Genomic DNA, 19,603 nt, shown 5'->3' with positions numbered 1-19,603 from the left:
TTCCAAATCATCGGCTGACACCATAGATGTGTCCCAATTCAACTGGACTCCAGAGGATTTCCTGTCTGCGTCACATTTGCTGCTCCCGTCACCGATCAACCAGCTGCAGTTGACAAGAAAGAGCAGATAAACTAAGGTTACATGATTAAAATGTAGCCAGAAATCCTATTTTATTCTTTTTAGAAGGAGGATATGTTTCATGATATATTTCAAGCAAGAGTGTATTCTGATCTGTTGATTAAAGTCCAGTCGTCACTGCTTTGCAATGAATCCTGGTAAAGGAGGTGAAGGATCCATCAGTTGGATCCTCTGAGTCGGGAAAAGAAGGCTGCATTTGAAGGGGTCTTTGAGATGGGACAGCCTTGTCTCAGCCGCTGTGACTCATTCGGCTCAATGGAATCGTTGTGACATAAAATGGGAAGGAACCATAATTAAAGTTCTCAACTACACCTGTCTTTATCCTGTAATTACATGTCAAAATGGCTGCTGTGGAAAGGGCCAATGCCTCATGGTAGCTTTGCACGAATATAAAAATTAATTTAAGACCTACAGTTAGGAGGAACTAAGAGCCTCCTTTAATTGATGCTGATCAGAGAGGCACCCATGGGTGTTGCAGGAGGAGCAGCAGTGGTAAAAAATACTCGGGTGAGGATCATGTGGAGCTCCTCAACCCGCCAGCATGTACAAGTGGTTTCTACTGTAGGCCTTTATTCAACAGCCAGACTGATCGGGGCTGTATTATGAATAAGCACAAATAGGCTAGATGTCATCACTACAGCCTGAAGAAAATTATTATTTGAAGGCATGTCTCTCACATTTGTTGATTTAAGTTACATTAACTGACTAGATACAGTAATATAATATGACACCATTCAAATGATTTTGTAAAGAAACGAATCAAAAGAATGGAGGACAAGGTAGAGCATTGAAGGGCAGTGAGCGAGTCAGACAAAGCATGTTCTCCCTAATCCCTGCAGCGGTGCAGTCATCACGCTGTCCCCCCTTGTGACAGTTTTATTATCAGAGCTGGTATGCAACACAAGAGTAATTTCCCCTAATGATCTCAGCCGCCTTCCACACCTCAGGACAAGTGAGTGTGGCTGACATGAGTGGACAGAGGGGAGGAGAGGGAGGGAGGACGGGGGAGAAAGATAATAAATATAGTAAGGAATATCAACAAAAGAAGAAAAAAAGCAGTCGTGTGTCCTAACTGAGACAGATATTAAAACATCATGACTATAATAACTTCAACGATAGTAAATTAAGTAAACCAGCCTGTGTGAAATATTTTGCTCAAGAATCATTCTGATGATTGTGAAAGTGAGAACATCGCAGGTTGTTGGTTCTCAATATGTGTTGCCCAGTGGTATTGTGCTTCGGTGTGCAGCATCCTCCAGTGCTGCCAATCATCCAATCAGGACTCACCTGCTGCCACAGTATTTAAGCACCAGCTGCGTTAATCCACGAGGCAACGACTGAGGCTCCTGAACCCGCTCCTTTCTATGGCCGTTTGGGATTCTGCCTGCTTAATTACCTGCAACCTAGCAACCGAGCTGTTTGTAAAGTGGCTCACGTTGAAATTAACAGCAAAGTTTTGTCATATTTAAAAATTGAATAATAGAAAAATAGAATGTAACCAAAGATGTAGCTAATATGCAAATTCACACTGCCAGTCAGTAGAAGTACCAAAATAAAAGCTCAGGAGGTTGTGACTGTGTTTATAGCATCACATAATGAAGAATTAAAACCAAACTTATCAGGGACAATGAACACTTGAACATCAGGAACTACCTAATATGACAGAAACCATGTTTGGGAAAATTTTATTGGTGTGTAGCAACATTTTTTTCAAATTACATGCATGGAGAAAGTGACCGGCAGTGGAGTGTACCACTCTGGTGGTGGGGGGGTTGGTGTGGCACTATCAGTGCCCATGTAGAACATAGACACATCTTTATTTTATTTTCAAGTCAAAACTTCATGAACAAGCATAAGATGCAAATACATTCAAAGCAAACAACAATACAAAGAGAGGAAAACATAGCGAGAACATAACAGGAGTAGAATACATGCAGCACATGATGAGAGGCTGCAGTACGGCATGTTTGAAAACAGCTGGGACACACAATGTGATAAGAGCGGCGTTTATCAACGCAACAATACTCAACCCAACCGAATCCAAAACGTCTTTTAGTAGACGAGAGGGAACGCTGTAGAGGGTAATTTGTGGGTCGCAGATGCTGCACTGTTAATCAGGAGATTCATACAGGATGGAACTGATGAAAGACTGCAGGGAGGACACTAAAAAGAACCTGAGGCCTATGACTGTTACTGGAGACAAGATGAGATAGAACTCTCTGGTATTTTGCTTAGCAATAATAATAATCATAATTGTAACATTTCTAAGGCGACATGGAGCTCGTACTTGTTCCGCTTCCTCTCAGCCACTCTAGTAGCATCGTTCAGCCAGGACTCTCAACGTGGTTTAGTGAATTTAATCCTAAATGGAGAAATGGAGTCAAGGACATCAGTACAAGTGGAGTCAAAAGAGTTTTTAAAAACGTGACAACCTGTGACACAGTTAGAGGGTTTATGCTACAGGTTAAGAGTCCATTACATTGATGTCACCATGACGACGTTGACTTCTTATATACAGTCTGGTACAAAGACAGGCACACAACATGTACACAGATAGCAAGAAAGGTGTGACTAACAAGGGAAGTGAGATCAGGTGAGCAGGAGGTGACGTGGGTGTAGGACAGTGAAACTAATCACTACAGCTCATCTACAATTACGTTTAGTACACAAGTGTTTCTTACTCTCTTGTTGCCAATCCTGTATAACGGCAGAGAGCTGCGTTTAACCTCGACACACATCTGCTCACGAATGATGCACAACAGGCCAAGGTTCAAGTAGCCCACAGTGTTAAAGGTGAACTGTGTTACTGGCTGGATTAAATATTCAATCAGCCCCGGTCGTGTGATAAGAGCCTCTTGTAAATATCATCATCTCCAATCATGATGAGGTGTTTAGAGTCAGTGACAGAAGTTGGAATACAAAGTGCCATAAATGTCTGTTATGCTGTTGAGGACATGAATCCTTTGGTTAACAATAAGTAGAATTTAAAGTGACAGGGGAAACATTTTGACATTCAGATAAACATTACCTTTTACTTTCATGCTGTCCTTCATGAAGAACTGAACAGATCTACTGCTGCCTGAAATATATTAGACATAAACAATGATTAATGTGGCATTTAGCTGTTTATTAATGCACATACTGACATCATGAGTCAGTCGTGCTAGTGCTGTAATGTTCAGTGGGATGGGACGATATAGGATTATATCACAAATCTCATCTCACAATGAGTGGTGAATTTTCATTATCAGGATAATCATGAATAAAGACTTCCAATAGCTGTCTAGCTCGTTATCATGGTAGACACATAGAAAATAAAGCCTTATTTAAAAAATACAGGATACAAAAATCAATGTTGGGAGACCTAATGATTAACGATCTTCGTATTTCAGATTATTTAATTGTTGTTTTAACTAAAAGGATGTTCAGTAAAAACAGTGTGTCATATCTGTGACACAATACAAATATTTGAATTTACGAATCCAAGGATAATCGTGATATGCCTAAAAGAAAACCAAGTTGATGAAAGTTGTTTCCCTCTTCCTGAGACCTTCACTTCCACCTCTGCATTGGTTGTGTCAGTACTGGTTTGTGCTGAACTGCACCTGAACTGTCCAGGGTGTCTGTTGGTCTCAGGTCTGTCAATGGCCATTTAGGCACCTGTCTGTGCTATAATGAGACTCACAGGGATGTCATACATCATCGTCTGGCTCCACACAGCTCGGTAAATATATTCAATATCAAGCTATGAGGGTAAGTTTAGCTCATTAATCTTGAGTTTTGTTGTCACGTTCAGGTAAACGTGTAATTGTTTTTAGGGCCAATTGTTACTAAAAGAAAAGTGTAAATAATGAAATGATTGATGGTCACACAGTCATCGTCTATTGGGACGCCTGAACTGAAGGGAGGATCATCACTGATGCTGATTTGTTAACAGCTTCACACCAAAAGCTGGATGGAACCAGATCCCGTAAGGTTGGTGTTCGGGTGCCTGTGGATCTGGCTCCGTCCGGCTTCTGGTGTGGAGCTGTTAACAAAGTTACCTTCATAATTCAAGGTGAACTTTACAGCTAAGTCTTGAAGTAGTCTGAGGAACATTTATTAACGGACCATAATTTACTAAATGAACATCATGCTGTATTGAAGAAGACTTGAAACTAGTGATTGAGACCATAATTTCATGTTTACAATGTTTACTGAGGTAAAAAAAGAAGAAAAAAAAGGTGAGAAGTAGGGTCATTTTCTCATAGACTTCCATATATTCAGACTTCTTTAAGCCCCCAAAGGAGTCGCCCCCTCATGAACAGTAGAAAGACTACAAGTTTAAGTCATTAAAGATTGGCTTCACTTGACAACTGGAGGTTGTCACCTTGTTCGAATAAAAAACATGACAACACATTATGTATGTTTGACCAATCAGAAGGACCTTTATTTCAACAATAATAAAGGCACAAGACAGAGGTCTCTCTGCTTTTTGTTCATGTCTGCAGCTGTGAAAGTCCGAAACAAGGACAGGGCACCATCTACTATCTCCACAGACATCATACGAAATGCAAAGTATCTGGCAAACAGTCCCTCAGGTCTCCCTTAATCTCCCTTAATCTCATACTCTTAACACCACCTGCCATGCCTTACATAGTATTTAGAATGGCTAAATAATGACTTTGAAATAACAAGAGAGCAATGCCTATAAAGAGTATTATCCGGGTCAGCCTTGGTCCATTTACAAATGAAATTATATGACATGGAATCACTCACAACAAAGGCAGCAAATCATAAAAAATAAAATGTATAAAAAATAATCTCTTAAATAAAACATAAAGCAAAGACAAGAAACAATGAACGTTTGATGTACATATATGTGCAATCATGGTTGTTATTAATCAATCAACCTGACATATAATGGTCTTCATGTCCATCAATAAAGGTACAGATCCACTTTTTTTATTTTACTTGCCTTTGCTCAGAGTCACATTTTTAGTCCCTTTCAAAGAAATGTAACGATGTACTAGATCAACTAACATGTAATAATTCACAAATTAGATATATTAAAATGGGGAATGCCTGATTACACAACAAAACCTTAACGAAGACCGTCAAACACACAGTCAACCTGAGCCCCGACACATTATGGATCATGTCGTGAGTGCAAAAACAATGCCAATATTTTACTGTATGTCAATGAGGAAACTCTTCCTGGTGGTCTAGTTCAGTCACAGACCTGCTTTAGTGCATGTATCCCAGTTACTTACACAGTAAATAATAATGTATAGACAACAATCCAAAATAAAAGTGCTACAGTGATGACGATGAAGCTTAATCAAAAGGTCATAAAACTAAAGGTTGTCCAACAACATTTGCAGTAGAGTGGAGTTACTGTGCCACTCCCCAAACTAAACCACTGCCTCCCTCCTCCTTATTTTCCCATGGATGTGTTAAGCTGTGTAGAGCTATGACTTCTTTGATCCTCATTCTGCCTACAAAGCTCTGATTTGTCAATGGTGTCTCCAACCAGCAGAAACAGCAGGAATCACTGAGTGCGTCTTTCCAGTTGTCTTTTATCTATCTGTGTGCATGACCAGGGAGAAAAACGTGATGGCATCTGAAGCGGGGAGCATGACAGAAAAAAGAGCCACTGATAACACTGTAGTCATCAAAAGGGGAATATGGTTTGATTAGAGTACACCGAGTATATAAGTCCAGTCCCACGATTGGAGCCAGTGGATCTGAGGAGAGGCTGAAGGAGAGGCTGAAGGAGGACTCAACACTAAAACTGTAAAACGTATGTGAAATACAAGTGACTGTGCATGCTATTAGGAATGGACAGAGACGAAGGGCTCAGAAGGACCAGAACAGAGTCACAACGTCCTTCAGAACCAGATTGAACAGAATCCGGGTCAGAAGGATGGCACAACGTCTAGAGCCGGGTCAGATGGTTATGCTATGCTGCCGCAGTTTGGCCACAAGGAACTCGTGGGTTAAATTATGTCTTGTGATTATTCCAACGATCTGAAAGAGATGGCAGAAAACAAACAAGAGTTTGGTCAGACACAACATGAGCTGCTGAATCACAACTTCTTTTATTTGGGCTTTTTCCTTGTGTGTCAATAAATCTCATTCACCAATATCTTCGTAAGTGTTTTCAGAAATATGTTCCTCAGATTCTTTCTGAAATATTCTAAGTCTTGTAAAGATGGATGTCACTGTCCTCGTTAATCGAAGGCGTGAGACAGTTCATCCTAACTAGCAGGTAAACACCCTGCTAATCCCCATAAAAGGCCTTGAGACAGCAGGGCCATGTGACCTCACAGGAACTGAAACCTCAAACCAAAGTCTAAAGAGGACGGAGATCAGGGTTGTGTCTGAAATCACTCCCTACTCTCTATCCAGGGGGTTTTATGCTAATCATCCAGACAGGACTACAACATGGTGAACTCACTATTTAGTGAATAGTGATTTCGGGCAAAGGCATCAGCGTTTAAAAGCCTCACCGGAGGAACTAAAACCTTTATCTTTTCAGAACAGAACAACTGTTTTGGATGGCTTACTTCTCCAACGGCGTTAACCACTGGTAAGTGTCGCAGGCCCATGGTCCTGAACAGGTTGAACACCTGGGAGATGTGGGTGTTGGGCGACACCGTGTAGGGACACGGGTTCATGTAGGGGGCGACATCCTGGGAACACACAGAACATTATTATTGACTCGGAATGTTTCGTTAAATATCCCAAAATCATTTTGTTCCTATCCCAGTGTTTGAACTGGTCGTACCACGATCATGCGGGGGTTGAGCAGGGCGAGGTCCAAGTCATGGATGTCAGGATAACGTGGGTAATCTTCAGTCATCTCTGCATACGACAACCTGGGCTGAGTGGCACTCTGGATGGGATAAAGAGATCTGTTACAAAAATGATTTTTGAGACCTTTTACACACCAGGGCGTATGTATTTTCATGTTGTGGATTTGTCACACCCTGGTGTTTAAAGGTCTGAACATATTGTGTGTGTGTGTGTGTGTGTGTGTGTGTGTGTGTGTGTGTGTGTGTGTGTGTGTGTGTGTGTGTGTGTGTGTGTGTGTGTTCCAGACACTGACCGACTGGTTTTCGGCGTAGCAGACTCCTCTGATCAGCAGGTTGACCAGCTGGGAGCGAAGGATGAGTCCGTGGAAGGTTAGTGGTCTGAAGCGCTCCTCCATGGTCCAGTCCTCACTGGGAGACTGATCTGGGTACAGGTTTGGGTAGGGAGCATGTCTGCACGTGGACAGTAAGACAAACATTACAGGAGGACTCTTTGACTAGTAGACACTGACAGAATGTGGCAGCTCGATTTAGTATTAACGTCTGTAGTATTATTTATCAGATTATTACACAATAGTTTGAATATTTTACTATTGTTGAATCATGTAAGATTTAAAATGTAAAAATAAAAAAGAAATTAAGTAAAAAACACATACATGTATGAACTAACTGAGTCATAATTAAATGGAAATCACATGTTCAATAACACTTTTTACTTTTGGCCTTTAATAACTGAATGAATTGGTTTTTGAAATGTATGCTGCTCTCTGCTGGTTAACATTAAAACACCTCTTTGCTTGTTCTCTGTGCTGTGATTTGAATTTATCATGGAAAACAATTCAATCAGTTATTGAAAACAAAAATCTTAATAATTGTCATTTAAACAAACATTTTTAATTATTACTCAGTGACTTAAACATAAAAAGGCAAAAGCCAATAACCCTGTGCATGGAGCTGTATTTCTATGTTTAAGTCGTTTTTTTTTGTAAATCTTTCATACTAAAAGGACATTGTGATTTTCCCCGACCTCCTCTCTAACATCTGCTGCAGCAGGTCCTCTCCTTCCTCTGCCGGCTCCGCCGCCACGTTCTGTTCGTCACAAACGTTCCTCAGCTCGCTGGACGGGTACGACTTCATGGACTGGCAGCGCCGCCGCTGTTCCCCCGCACGGGACACCACGCTGGACTTCTACAAGTGACAGTGAAGCGTCAGGTGATGCTGATTAACCAGTTTGTACACATCTTAACATCAGAACATTAAAATATTATGAGAGAAATGCAAAAAGCTGTCGTTATTATGCACTTAAAAGGAAAATGAGTTTGTCATCGATACCATTAGAAAATGTATTGATTGTTTCGACACGTGTGCCCATTTGATGAAATATGCAACAGAGATATACTCATCTATCATGTTGAATAACTTTGTATTGCAAAATCAATGATGCTCTGTATATTGTGATATAAGTCAGACAGGAAAGTGTGTTTTTTCTAATCCAGGGAATTAAGAATCCAGTATTTTGTTCACACTGACACAAATCAGTGTTGATCCTCTCTCTGTCAGATACTGCTATAGGGCAGTGGGATTCTGATGGTTGGTCCTCTGGGACAATGGGATTCTGATGGTTGGTCTTCTGCCTATCAGACACTGCTCTGGGTCAGTAAGACCCTACGGTTGGTCCTCTGGCTGCCTGGTGCTGCTCTGGGTCATATGGCCTTGGTGGTTGGTCCTTGGCGGGACAGTGTAACCCTGCTCTCTTGATCTGACTTCCTCTGGATCTGCAGCTGAAGGATAAAATGGTTCAGGACTTACCTTGAAGTGGATGTTGTTGCTGACCAGGATGTTGCCCTTCATGAAGTCCCGTTCGTTTTGCCGGTTTTCAGTGACCACAGGGAAGGCGTGGTAGACAGTGGTGCGCAGGATGCTGACCAGAGACTGGATCCGGGTGTGGGGGTACACATAAGTCAAGTTGGGCTCCATGATATCACTGGCGGTCAGCCTCGATGAGATAACATAGATAATGTGAACACATGGATCACAAAGAGTAGTTCACTTCAAAGATCACAAAGACAGGAAGAAGATTCAGCAGCCATGTTTGTTTGTCAGTTTCACATAATGAAACAACTACTGACAGACTGGGAATTAACCTTTTGCCCTAATCCTTCATCCCTCCTTTGTTACATAACCTGACAGTTGATATTTTGTGTGGCAATTTCGATAAATAAATGCCACGTCTCGACCTTTTATTATAAACAGTTTATTTGGAGTGTTGTCATGGATAAAGGCACCGTGCTTACTGGTTTGTTCGGCCGACAAACACATTTTGCTGCAATACAATTATTTGAGGGTTAGGGTTAGTTGATTGAATAGAATATTGAAATATTAATCAGATATGTTTTGCAGAATCCCAATATCGCAAAATCCCAATAATTCCCGAAATCCCAATATCACAATAAGATCGTATTGTGTAGTATGATGACAATACCGTGTCTACTATATACTGAATTTGAATTACTTGTACATTTAATTCGGGGCGGCTGTGGCTCAGAGGTAGAGCGAGGTAGAGTGGTTTGAATCACGGCTCCTCCAGTCTGCATGCCGAAGTGTCCTTGGGCAAGATATTGAACCCCCAAGTGCCCCCGATGCTGCGCCATTGGCGTGTGAATGTGTATGAATGAGTTAGATCCTGATGTGCAGGCGGCTCCTCTGCCATCAGTGTATGAATGTGTGTGTGAACGGGTAAAAGTGACTGAATGTAGTGTAAAGCACCTTGAGTAGCTAGTTAGCTAGTATAGCTCTATATAAATGCAGGGCCATTTACCATTGTGCATAATTCAAATACACTATAGTGTATATATATATATATATATATATATATATATATATATATATATATATATATATATATATATAGTCTGGTATTTCATATCAAATCTTACTTGTCCATTTCAACCTCTGTCTCCCACTCGAGCAGCGGCACTCCTCTCAGCTCAATGTGGATGTCATAGATGCCCTTATTGAAGAAATCTCCAGTCCACTTGGCTACCTGGGGATCAACACAAAACCACATGAACCCAACAGGAAATACATGACTTGTATGAAACTCACTTCTGAACGTTTCAAGAGATCTCTGAAATACATAAATATGTACCATTAGAGTGATCATGATGGGCAGCCCGAATGTAATTTCATTGGTGGATTCAATGAGGATGACAGTCAGACTGATGGTCATTCTGACCACGCCCCCAAGGAAAGCAGCAGCTCCAATGAGAGCAAAGGTCCCCGAGTAGATGTCCATCCCCAGTTTCCTGTTGGAGGCAGACACACAACCTGCATCACTCCGGTCAGTGGGTGTCAATAGCTGTCATTGGGTGTCAATGGGTGTTAGTGGGTGTCAGTGGGTGTCAGTAGGTGCAGTTGTGTGCTCACATGGGGAAGGCTTCAAAGCCTTGTTGAAACAGCAGGCAGAATGACAGAAATATCCCCAAAACATCCAGTCAGCAGATTCCACTATGTGGACCAGCAGGGACGTTACCACACCCTGATCCATGACTGGTCTATGTTTAGTCATTTGGGGTTTTCATTGTTTTCTCTCATGTTCCCCTTTAACTTTCTCCTTTAAGTAGTAGTTTAACAGTGCAGGAAATGGGCGTATTCACTTTCTTCATGTCTGTATGGCTCATGTCTGTGTGTTTAAGTACAGATGTGGAGTCAGGACACCTAGCTTAGCATTGGAAGGAGGGGCAAAACAGCTAGCTAACGTGTCAGCTAACACAAAACAACCTGATCATTCATGAAGAGTGTTTGTGTCCCCCTGATGGATCTAAGTCCAGTATTCTCTCACTTTCAGTTCTGTTTTTGGTCTTTCAGCTGCTTAGTGCTTCCCTGTGTTCACCAGCTGGTCTCCAACTGCTGACGCAGGTCATTTGTGAGATCATTTTCTACATCAATTACGTTTCGGACTGTGCTGGGAAAGGGGTCCAAACATTGATCATGAGAACATGAGGAGAACATGGTTCTTACACTTTGAGGATGTTGGCAACCAGACGCCCAAAAGCCGCCCCACAGAGCAGTGACGGGACAAAGAGGCCACTGGGGACAGACACACCATAGGTCCAGCAGGCCAACAGGAAGTACAGCAGGAAGAACACTGACAAGGTCACTGGGCTGAAAGTACCTGATGAGAAGAGGAGGACGGAGGTTATCATCCAGACCAGTCAGTATCTAAAACATTTACACCACCTAAGACTGAGCAACAACTATTTAAGGACAATTCAATGGAGAGCACTCGAACAGATGACACCATGGAATGATAAAGCAGCTCTATGAGAGCATGTGAACATAAATTATTTGGGGGGTATTTCACAATGATGATGATGATTTCAGGAACAAGGAGAAGTTTTTAATGTGTGTGAGCTCCTCTCACCATCCTGGTGGAAGAGCTGGTGGATGGCAGCCTCCTGTGGATTGAAGAACAACGTGGCCATGTCATTGTAGGTCTTGTTGGTGCAGAAGAACTGACGGATGGTCGAGTTGATGTCCTCACTGCCAGACAGCTGAAAACACAAATCACAACTTAATGAGGTAACACATGATGCCGACTGTGGCGGGTCAGATGAGAAGACTTTTTATGACGATTTCAATACTTCATGGAATGTAATTTCAATTCTATAAACACTGTACTGAATATTTAAAAAATGATTAAGAAGAGTTAGCCATGCCACAGAGGTGTTCAGTGCTGTGAAGGCGGAGGAAAGAGCCGATACTTACTGTGGTGTTATGAGTTGTGGGGGAGGACAGGTCACGACATTCCCCCAACAGTATGGAAGCTGAGAATATGACCACTGTCGTCACCATGGCAACCAGCAGACTCTCTAGGACTCTGTAAGAGTGCATCAGATCTGTGATTGAATGCTGGAAAGGAAATCTGTCACATTTAAGGGCACCCTCACACCAGGGCCATTAGATCCGTACCGTGCCTCGGCACTATTGGCCCCCCACCTGGTTTGCACTCACACATATGGCTTGATGTTGTTTTCAAGGAGCGCTGTCTCAAGCCATCACAATAGAGAGCAACACAGAGAACATGACTGAAACTTTACAGACAAGTCCCGTCTGCATACATTTCTAGTAAAGACTCGGCCTGAATCAGCGTATGTGAGCACGAGCAATCACGAGCAGACAGCGTGAGCAGGCAGCTGATTTTGGACGGAGACACGCAACAGTATTTTTATTATAAAAGTACCGGTCCAGTCCCGCTCACACCACGAGTCTGAAGCCCAAACCCGACCCAGAATCCAGCTGTGTCCTACACAGTCATCAACACTATTTTCAGTCATAAATCGGATCGATAGCGGGGGGATCAGAGTTGAACACTGAGCGATAATGAGAGGGACGGCGTATCCATTAAAGCCTACGTCACGTCCACATTGCGCACCCGTGCATGTGTGCATGCATGAACCGTACCGTACTCAAATCCACCTCTTCCAAGCGTGCCGGGGCCGAGGAAGCGTACCGTTCTTAACTACGGAACAGAACACTGGACAAACAATCCGGACTTTAGGCCCAAGCGTACCTGGGTGCGGTACGGTTGGTGTAGTGTGAGTGTGCCCTTACACAGTTATTATGTTTTGATGACGTTCTGTATGAAGACGGATTATTTCCTTTGAAGAAATGTGATGTCACAATCACCTGATAAACTTTGCCTTGGGGTGGATGTGTCTGATGCGATACTTGGCCAGGCTCTTGTTCATGCAGTTGAAGAGCGCCCCCAGCAGGCCACCCACCACCCCCATCAGGACAAAGAAGGCCAGGTCCACTGCTGTCCACAGGTGGCAGTTCTTATCTCCATCTGGACACTGATGAGCAGCAAAAGGGTTTAACTCACACATTACTGTCCTCCGTTTGTTATGTGTCCCTGTTGTTTTGTTATACTTGTCTTTATATGCACTATGTTGCATTGCATTCATGTGAAAAAACATTTTTAAGCAGCAGTGAGCAAGACCAGAGATGGTGGAATTTGAGATAAGGTGATAGGATTGCTTTTACTATTTAATGACTTTAAGAATACATGAATACAAGATGTTCTGTATCAAATTCAGAGACAACTTCGGTGATTCTCTTTACCTTAAACTCTCCAAAGTTGAGCAGACCAGGCAGCTGGAAGGAGCCCCACTTGTTGAAGTTGATCCCAGAACGAAAGAAGTTGAGGGTGAAAGTGGCCGACATTGAACAAAAGAGCTAAAACAAAATGAAACAGAAGAGCAGAGGAGGGGAAATGGTGAATCATACGTGGTGGTTAGTACTCGTTGCTATGTGACTGTACAGTAGGGCTGGACTTGAAAAAAAAGAAGATTCAAGTCATTCTTGAATCTTGAGATGGATCTTTAAATATTTGCCATTTCCTGCATTCTCTGCATTAGTCTCCCGCTCAAAAAGATCTGTCCATGTCAGAAACGTAGAACCAAAACATGACAGAAGCTCCACTAAAGCACCGTCAGGCCTGGAGGCAAATGTCGGGCAGCATTCTGTATTTAAAACATGAGGACAGAAGAAAGCTGGAAAAAAAGTAAAGCCATATGCAAGATGGGACAACTAGAGGTGAAATGTTGAGGAAATACCACAAATCTCTGAAACCTATTAACCGGACATCATCCAGAAACACTAGCTCATTGGAGGAGACATTAACAGTAACGTTAATGTCTCCACATGTCCAAAAAATATTTGAGGCTGAAATGTTCACATTGCGCTACTTGAATTAACTCTATGACTGTACTGTGTGTGTTTGTGTTGGTCATGTTAAATAAAAGGTGCATTAATGTAACTGCTTTGGGGTCCATTTTTAATGTAAACATGAATCTAACCCGCCAGGTTAGAGAGTTTCATCTTTGTACAATTTGCAACAGTAGTTCTGTTGAAATATCATTCATAACCAAGAACAATTGGCATTGAAACAGAAATATCTCTAAATTAATCGTAATCTAGTCAATTCAGGAAATCAGTAGCGCGACCCAGCCCGGTTATGCAGCTGCCAGCCTTAGGCAGGTGGTTAGCAGTCTTCATATTTGACTGGTATCCCCAGATGGCTGTTGACCCTTCAGCCTTACTGACACCGACCTCAAGACTCCTGAGTCAGCAGAAAGAACGTACCACTTTCCAAGTGAGGGCTTGGTTCCAGAAAGAGGAGCCCTCCTCCAGACTGAAGAGCATGCCACCTATAGGAGCACCAAAGGCAGCAGCGACGCCAGCAGCAGCACCCGCCGACACAAAGTCTCGCTTGTCCCTGGAAAACAGCGAAGACGACACAATGAGCTACGCTTTGCCCCATAGTTTGACTTCCAGTAGAAGTGAACAGTGTGTGTAGCGCAGCCAAACCTGTCACTGCGGAAGTAGGGAAAGTCTAGATTGATCCTCTTGAAAGTGATGCTCTGAAACTGATGGAAGGAAAAACATGTTGATGTGTATGTGTTGTTGTATATTTGATAAATATGATGCAATTGTTTGAACATTGGGAGACGTGTTGAGGTTTATTATTGTTTTTTTTCCATGATTGAACTAAACAAAACTCAACTGAGTTGTGTGAATGTGAGGACGTGTTATGGTGTACCTGAGGAAGACCAGCTCCCACTATGGCTCCACAGTGAATCATCGGACCTTCTTTCCCCACAAACAGACCTGAGTGGAAACACAGTGAGTCAGAGGCGGTGATCACAAACAATATAGTATTAATGTTATTGATTATTAGTGCTCGAGTTTCACATAAATGGCAGTGTTTGTGAACAGCAATGACATATTTTGTGGGCGGGGTCAAACTGGTATCAGAACGGGACAGTTCTGTGGTTTATCCTCAGTCATAGTGTAAAATAAATTACATCACAGATAGAATATTACTGTATGAATGCTGTTATAGCATTAGCTATCAAACCTGTTTACATGCTACTTCTGCTAACATGCTAATGTTGATCAGTGGTGTTATAACGTTAGCTAACAAACCTGTTTACATGCCACTTCTGCTAACATGCTAATGTTGATCAGTGGTGTTATAACGTGAGCTAACAAACCTGTTTACGTGCAATTTCTGCTAACATGCTAATGTTGATCAGTGGTGTTATATTGTTAGTTAACAAACCTGTTTACATGCTACTTCTGCTAACACGCTAATGTTGATCAGTAGTGTTATAACGTTAGCTAACAAACCTGTTTACATGCTACTTCTGCTAACACGCTAATGTTGATCAGTGGTGTTATAACGTTAGCTAACAAACCTGTTTACATGCTACTTCTGCTAACATGCTAATGTTGATCAGTGGTGTTATAACGTTAGCTAACAAACCTGCTTACATGCTACTTCTGCTAACATGCTAATGTTGATCAGCTTGGTGTTATAACATTAGCTAACAAACCTGTTTACATGCAATTTCTGCTAACACGCTAATGTTGATCAGTGGTGTTATAACGTTAGCTAACAAACCTGTTTACGTGCAATTTCTGCTAACACACTAATGTTGATAAGTGGTGTTATAACGTTAGCTAACAAACCTGTTTACATGCTACTTCTGCTAACATGCTAATGTTGATCAGTGGTGTTATAACGTTAGCTAACAAACCTGTTTACATGCTACTTCTGCTAACATGCTAATGTTGATCAGTGGTGTTATAATGTTAGCTAACAAACCTGTTTACGTGCTACTTCTGCTAACACGCTAACCTTGCTCAGGTTGATTCAGTATTGTACTCATACTTTACCTCCAGCCACACTGAACAGGACTCCAGCAGCTTTGCAGAGAAATGTTCTCAACCGGACGATTCCTGGAATCTTCACTCCGTTCAAGTAGCTTTTGATTTCTGGGATCCCTGAACCTGCAGCTACTGGCTGGATACAGGACACCAAAACACAACATGTTCTACAGGTTAGTGTATTCTTTGGTATGACAGAATGAATCAACATATTGCAATCTACTGAGAGCAGGTAGAAACACTGAGACTTTTAAACCAGGGGGATCCTATAAAGTGATGACAAAAAATGCACATCATTTAATGTCTGTAAATGATAATAAACACCTGTCCAGGAGACACTTGTGGTTGACACATTATTTGTGATGTGGGGATGTTTCTCAATACTGAATAGTTCTCATACTAGAAGTTAGCAGTCCTACCTCGATGAGGACCAGCACGCTGGCGATGAAGACAAAGGTCATGTTGAATGATAGGAGCTCCAGCAGGGACAGAGGGAGACAGCCTTTATCGCTGCAATTCTCCACAGCTGGAGGCATTCAACTGAGGTAGAACAACCAGCAACACTGAGGAGAATCCTGCCTCTATAGAGTTACAGCTGTGTGTGTGTGTGTGTGTGTGTGTGTGTGTGTGTGTGTGTGTGTGTGTGTGTGTGTGTGTGTGTGTGTGTGTGTGTGTGATATATATTAGTAATATAAGTGTGTCTGTGTGTGTGTCTGTGATGTATTCAGCTGGTTCTCATTTAACATTGTGCAGTCATGCTAAAGGATACAGTCACCAACCAGAGTAAATTTGATTTTGTTGAAGAGGTGCACAAAGAAATCCACAAACAGGCCGACCTGAAGGAGACATGAAGGTGTGAAAGAGACATGTGCTTCATGTTGGAATCTAGCAAAGAAAAGCAAGAGGTCCCAAATACACCTACCAGACCCACTGTGACTCCGATAGCGAACATCATCACCCACCGCACTGCTTCATGCCGTTTGGCTTTCTATTGGCAAATAGAAAAATGATTTTGTTATATTTTTTTTTTATTGGTTATACAAATATTTAAATTAAATAATTTACATTGAAATTAAAATGTCAAGAATTACTTTTTTTATCAAGGATTTAAATCTTAGATGTTTCAGTATGACGCTTATCCACCAGTAGATAGCAACAGAATACAAATCTGTTATTTTGTATCCCATTTTATGTTTGAGGATGCATAAAATACGTGACAGATCCCACGCATCTTCCATAGTTTTTACTTTGTAAGCACATAAGGTTCCTATGACGAGGTGAAGACACACCAATCAAATCCCAACTGCCTCTCTGTAGATACGCTGCCCACATCTGAGCTTTGGCTCACCAAAGAAACTGCCTCACCTTGTTGTCCATCCCCTCCAGAATCTCCACATAGGGCTCACTGATGCAGCGGTCATAATCCAAGCTCTAAAGACAAAAAACATGCGACGATTACACATTAGACATCAACACTGACTGAACATCTTCATTCTGACGATGCTTTTCACAAGTGTCTCACCTCGTAATCTTTCCTGGGTAGAATCTCATCTTCTTCATCTCGGATTTCCCCAAGGATTGTCTTGAAGAAAAAGAGAAATACTCTAAATAATTGGTACAGTAACACTTCCAGCATGGCAACCCAAGTACAAACTCCATGTCTGTAGCTACCACATCTTGATATAACACAGAATTATATAAAGAAGGGGCTGTAGTGGTTAGCACATTTGCCTCACAACGAGAGGGTCCCAGGTTTGATTCCCGGTTTGAGGTTGGGGTTCCTTCTGTGTGGAGTTTGCATGTTCTCCCCGTGTTAGCGTGGGTTCTCTACGGGTTCTCCGGCTTCCTCCCACAGTCCAAAGATATTCAGGATGCAGGATGGGGATAGGTTCATTGATGACTCTAAATGTCCCTTAGGTGTGAACGTGAGTGTGAATGGTTGTCTGTCTGTACATGTCAGCCCTGTGATAGACTGGTTACCTGTACAGGGTGAACCCTGCCTTTGCCCCAATGTCTGGGGTTTGACCCTGAATACAGGATAAGCGGTAGATGATGGATGATATAAAAAGATGAATCTGATGAAAATAATTATCCTGATAATCATCTAAATATCCTTAAAATGGTACTTAAACATACTGGTATCACTTTACATTTTGTTAAGGATTGCATCACAGATGAGACACAGCTTTTTTTCAGTTCATATTTCATATATAGCTCATATTTCATTTTTTAATGAAATACAATACAATCTTCTTAAATAGCTGTACATATCGTATATCCAATATCTGTATATGATTGATACTGTTTATATTGTTTGTTTGTTTAGTGTCTCTATTTCTTGCATGTTTATATTGTTTACATTGCTTGCATGTTTACTTATTTATTATTGTCCCTTTTCCCTGTTGCTGTAAACCCTGCAAATGTGCCTGTTGTGGGACTAATAAAGGATTCTCTCATTTTATCTTATAAGATTATCATAAATGATAAGATGCCTCTGCATAAATAAAGGATGAATAAAATGTGTTATATTTTTCACTTCTCTACCATGATGGTGAGCTGGAAATCTTTTTGTGTGGTGTCCATACCCGAGTTGCGTGCATGTTAGTGTGAGTGTGCGAGTGTGTTCCGGGTGGGGGGTCGGGTCTTTCTTTCTGTTGTTGTTGTTTTTATTGTTGTTGTTGTTTTGTTCTTATTTTCTAAATTTGTATTTTCTGTACGGCACTTTGTGTTGCATTTACCTGCATGAATGGTGCCATATAAATAAATAAAATTGAATTGAATTGAATTCAAGTCACTCCTCTCGTGACGATATTGACGATTATCCCTATCATTTCTTTAATCAGGATTCGTGATAAAATCCTACATCTCCTAATGACTGCACATGAATTACACAGTAATAAGACACGTATCACCGTGCATTAACAGTGCATGCTTGGGAGAATGGTTGACTTACTTTGCAGATGTAATCACCTGACACAGCTTCAAGACTAAATTATTTGGTTAAATTCGGCATGTCAATAATCAATCCCCCCAAACAACGCTTTAACAATCCCTGAGCTGAATTAGATGGAAGATGCATTTTGGTGTAATGGGGTAATTCCAATTAAAAAGTTGCTGATGTATGAAATAAAATAATAGAAATGTGCCTGTGGTCCGTTTACTCCTGGGACCAAGTAAACGTGTTAGGAGGGTTATTATCTGTTTCATGTTTCAGTTCTGTGTTGTGAATGGACTTCGGGTCATGTGGGGCTCGTTTGTAAGAGACAGCAGAAGACAAGTGACTGAGCAGCAGGGCGGAGTGAGCAAGACAGAACAGACAACTGAGCACAACTTCGGAGAAATTCAAAATATCTGAGTACGAAATAACGAAGAGATCCCCATTCAGACCAGCTGGTGTTGCTTATCTTACCAGTTCCTCCGGCGTCCGCGTCTCTGCGTCTCTGCAGCAACATTGGCAACACAAACAGTTTCCACAACACGCCATCTTCGTTGTTGTGTCACGCTGCGTTTACTGCGCATGGTAAAACTGTCAACGAGATCGGACTTTGAAAAGAAATCGCTTTTAGAACCTAAAGAAACATTGAGTCGGTAGTAAAGTCGATTACAATAGTGTACAGCAAATGAGAGGGACACGCCGAGACCGAGTACTCACATTTTAAATATATGTTCATAATAAAGTTGCTGTGTGTTAAGTTTGATATATCCCATGACATTTAAACGCACCTTCAGTATCACGTGACGGCAAAAGTGGAAGGTTGATCCAAACAGTCAAAACTGCGTGTAATGTATGCATACGTTTATATTCCATAATAATCTCATCCTATACTCTTAACATGCTCGCGTGAATACATTGTGAAATATTACCCTGTGGAACGCCATTTAATTTGGTGAACCGTTGATTTATTTAACTGTGCATAAATGATTGCGCAGTTGCGATT

At 41.6% G+C, this 19,603-nt stretch overlaps 1 protein-coding gene across 1 annotated transcript; it reads right to left on the bottom strand.

Moving 5' to 3' along the window:
• Positions 1-4,550: 4,550 nt before the first annotated feature.
• clcn6 (chloride channel 6) lies at positions 4,551-19,205 on the bottom strand. The gene is made up of 23 exons (XM_084015888.1): positions 19,075-19,205; positions 17,188-17,247; positions 17,031-17,096; positions 16,588-16,653; positions 16,435-16,501; positions 16,085-16,191; positions 15,675-15,801; positions 14,536-14,603; positions 14,304-14,362; positions 14,079-14,211; positions 13,056-13,169; positions 12,621-12,787; positions 11,700-11,811; positions 11,356-11,485; positions 10,953-11,106; positions 10,081-10,237; positions 9,869-9,975; positions 8,742-8,928; positions 7,960-8,120; positions 7,229-7,385; positions 6,908-7,015; positions 6,687-6,812; positions 4,551-6,147 (listed from the first exon to the last, which is right to left on the bottom strand). Exons 1-23 carry the CDS (start codon positions 19,147-19,149, stop codon positions 6,067-6,069), a joined length of 2,589 nt encoding a protein of 862 aa, XP_083872014.1. The 5' UTR covers positions 19,150-19,205; the 3' UTR covers positions 4,551-6,066.
• Positions 19,206-19,603: the final 398 nt, after the last annotated feature.

Source organism: Eutrigla gurnardus (genome assembly GCF_963514095.1).
Source record: "Eutrigla gurnardus genome assembly, chromosome: 8".
Classification (NCBI taxonomy): Eukaryota; Metazoa; Chordata; class Actinopteri; order Perciformes; family Triglidae; genus Eutrigla; species Eutrigla gurnardus.
This window is presented reverse-complemented; position numbering and strand designations above follow the sequence as displayed.

Bases quoted from the DNA above. Each gene is read 5' to 3' on its own strand.
- clcn6 (XM_084015888.1), bottom strand. From the start codon at position 19,149: ATGGCGTGTTGTGGAAACTGTTTGTGTTGCCAATGTTGCTGCAGAGAC. The intron at 16,192-16,434 runs GTATCCTTTAGC...GAATGCCTCCAG, and splicing joins ATTTACTCTGGTTGGTGACT to CTGTGGAGAATTGCAGCGAT. The intron at 14,604-15,674 runs GTAAAGTATGAG...GTTTCCACTCAG, and splicing joins CCTGTTCAGTGTGGCTGGAG to GTCTGTTTGTGGGGAAAGAA.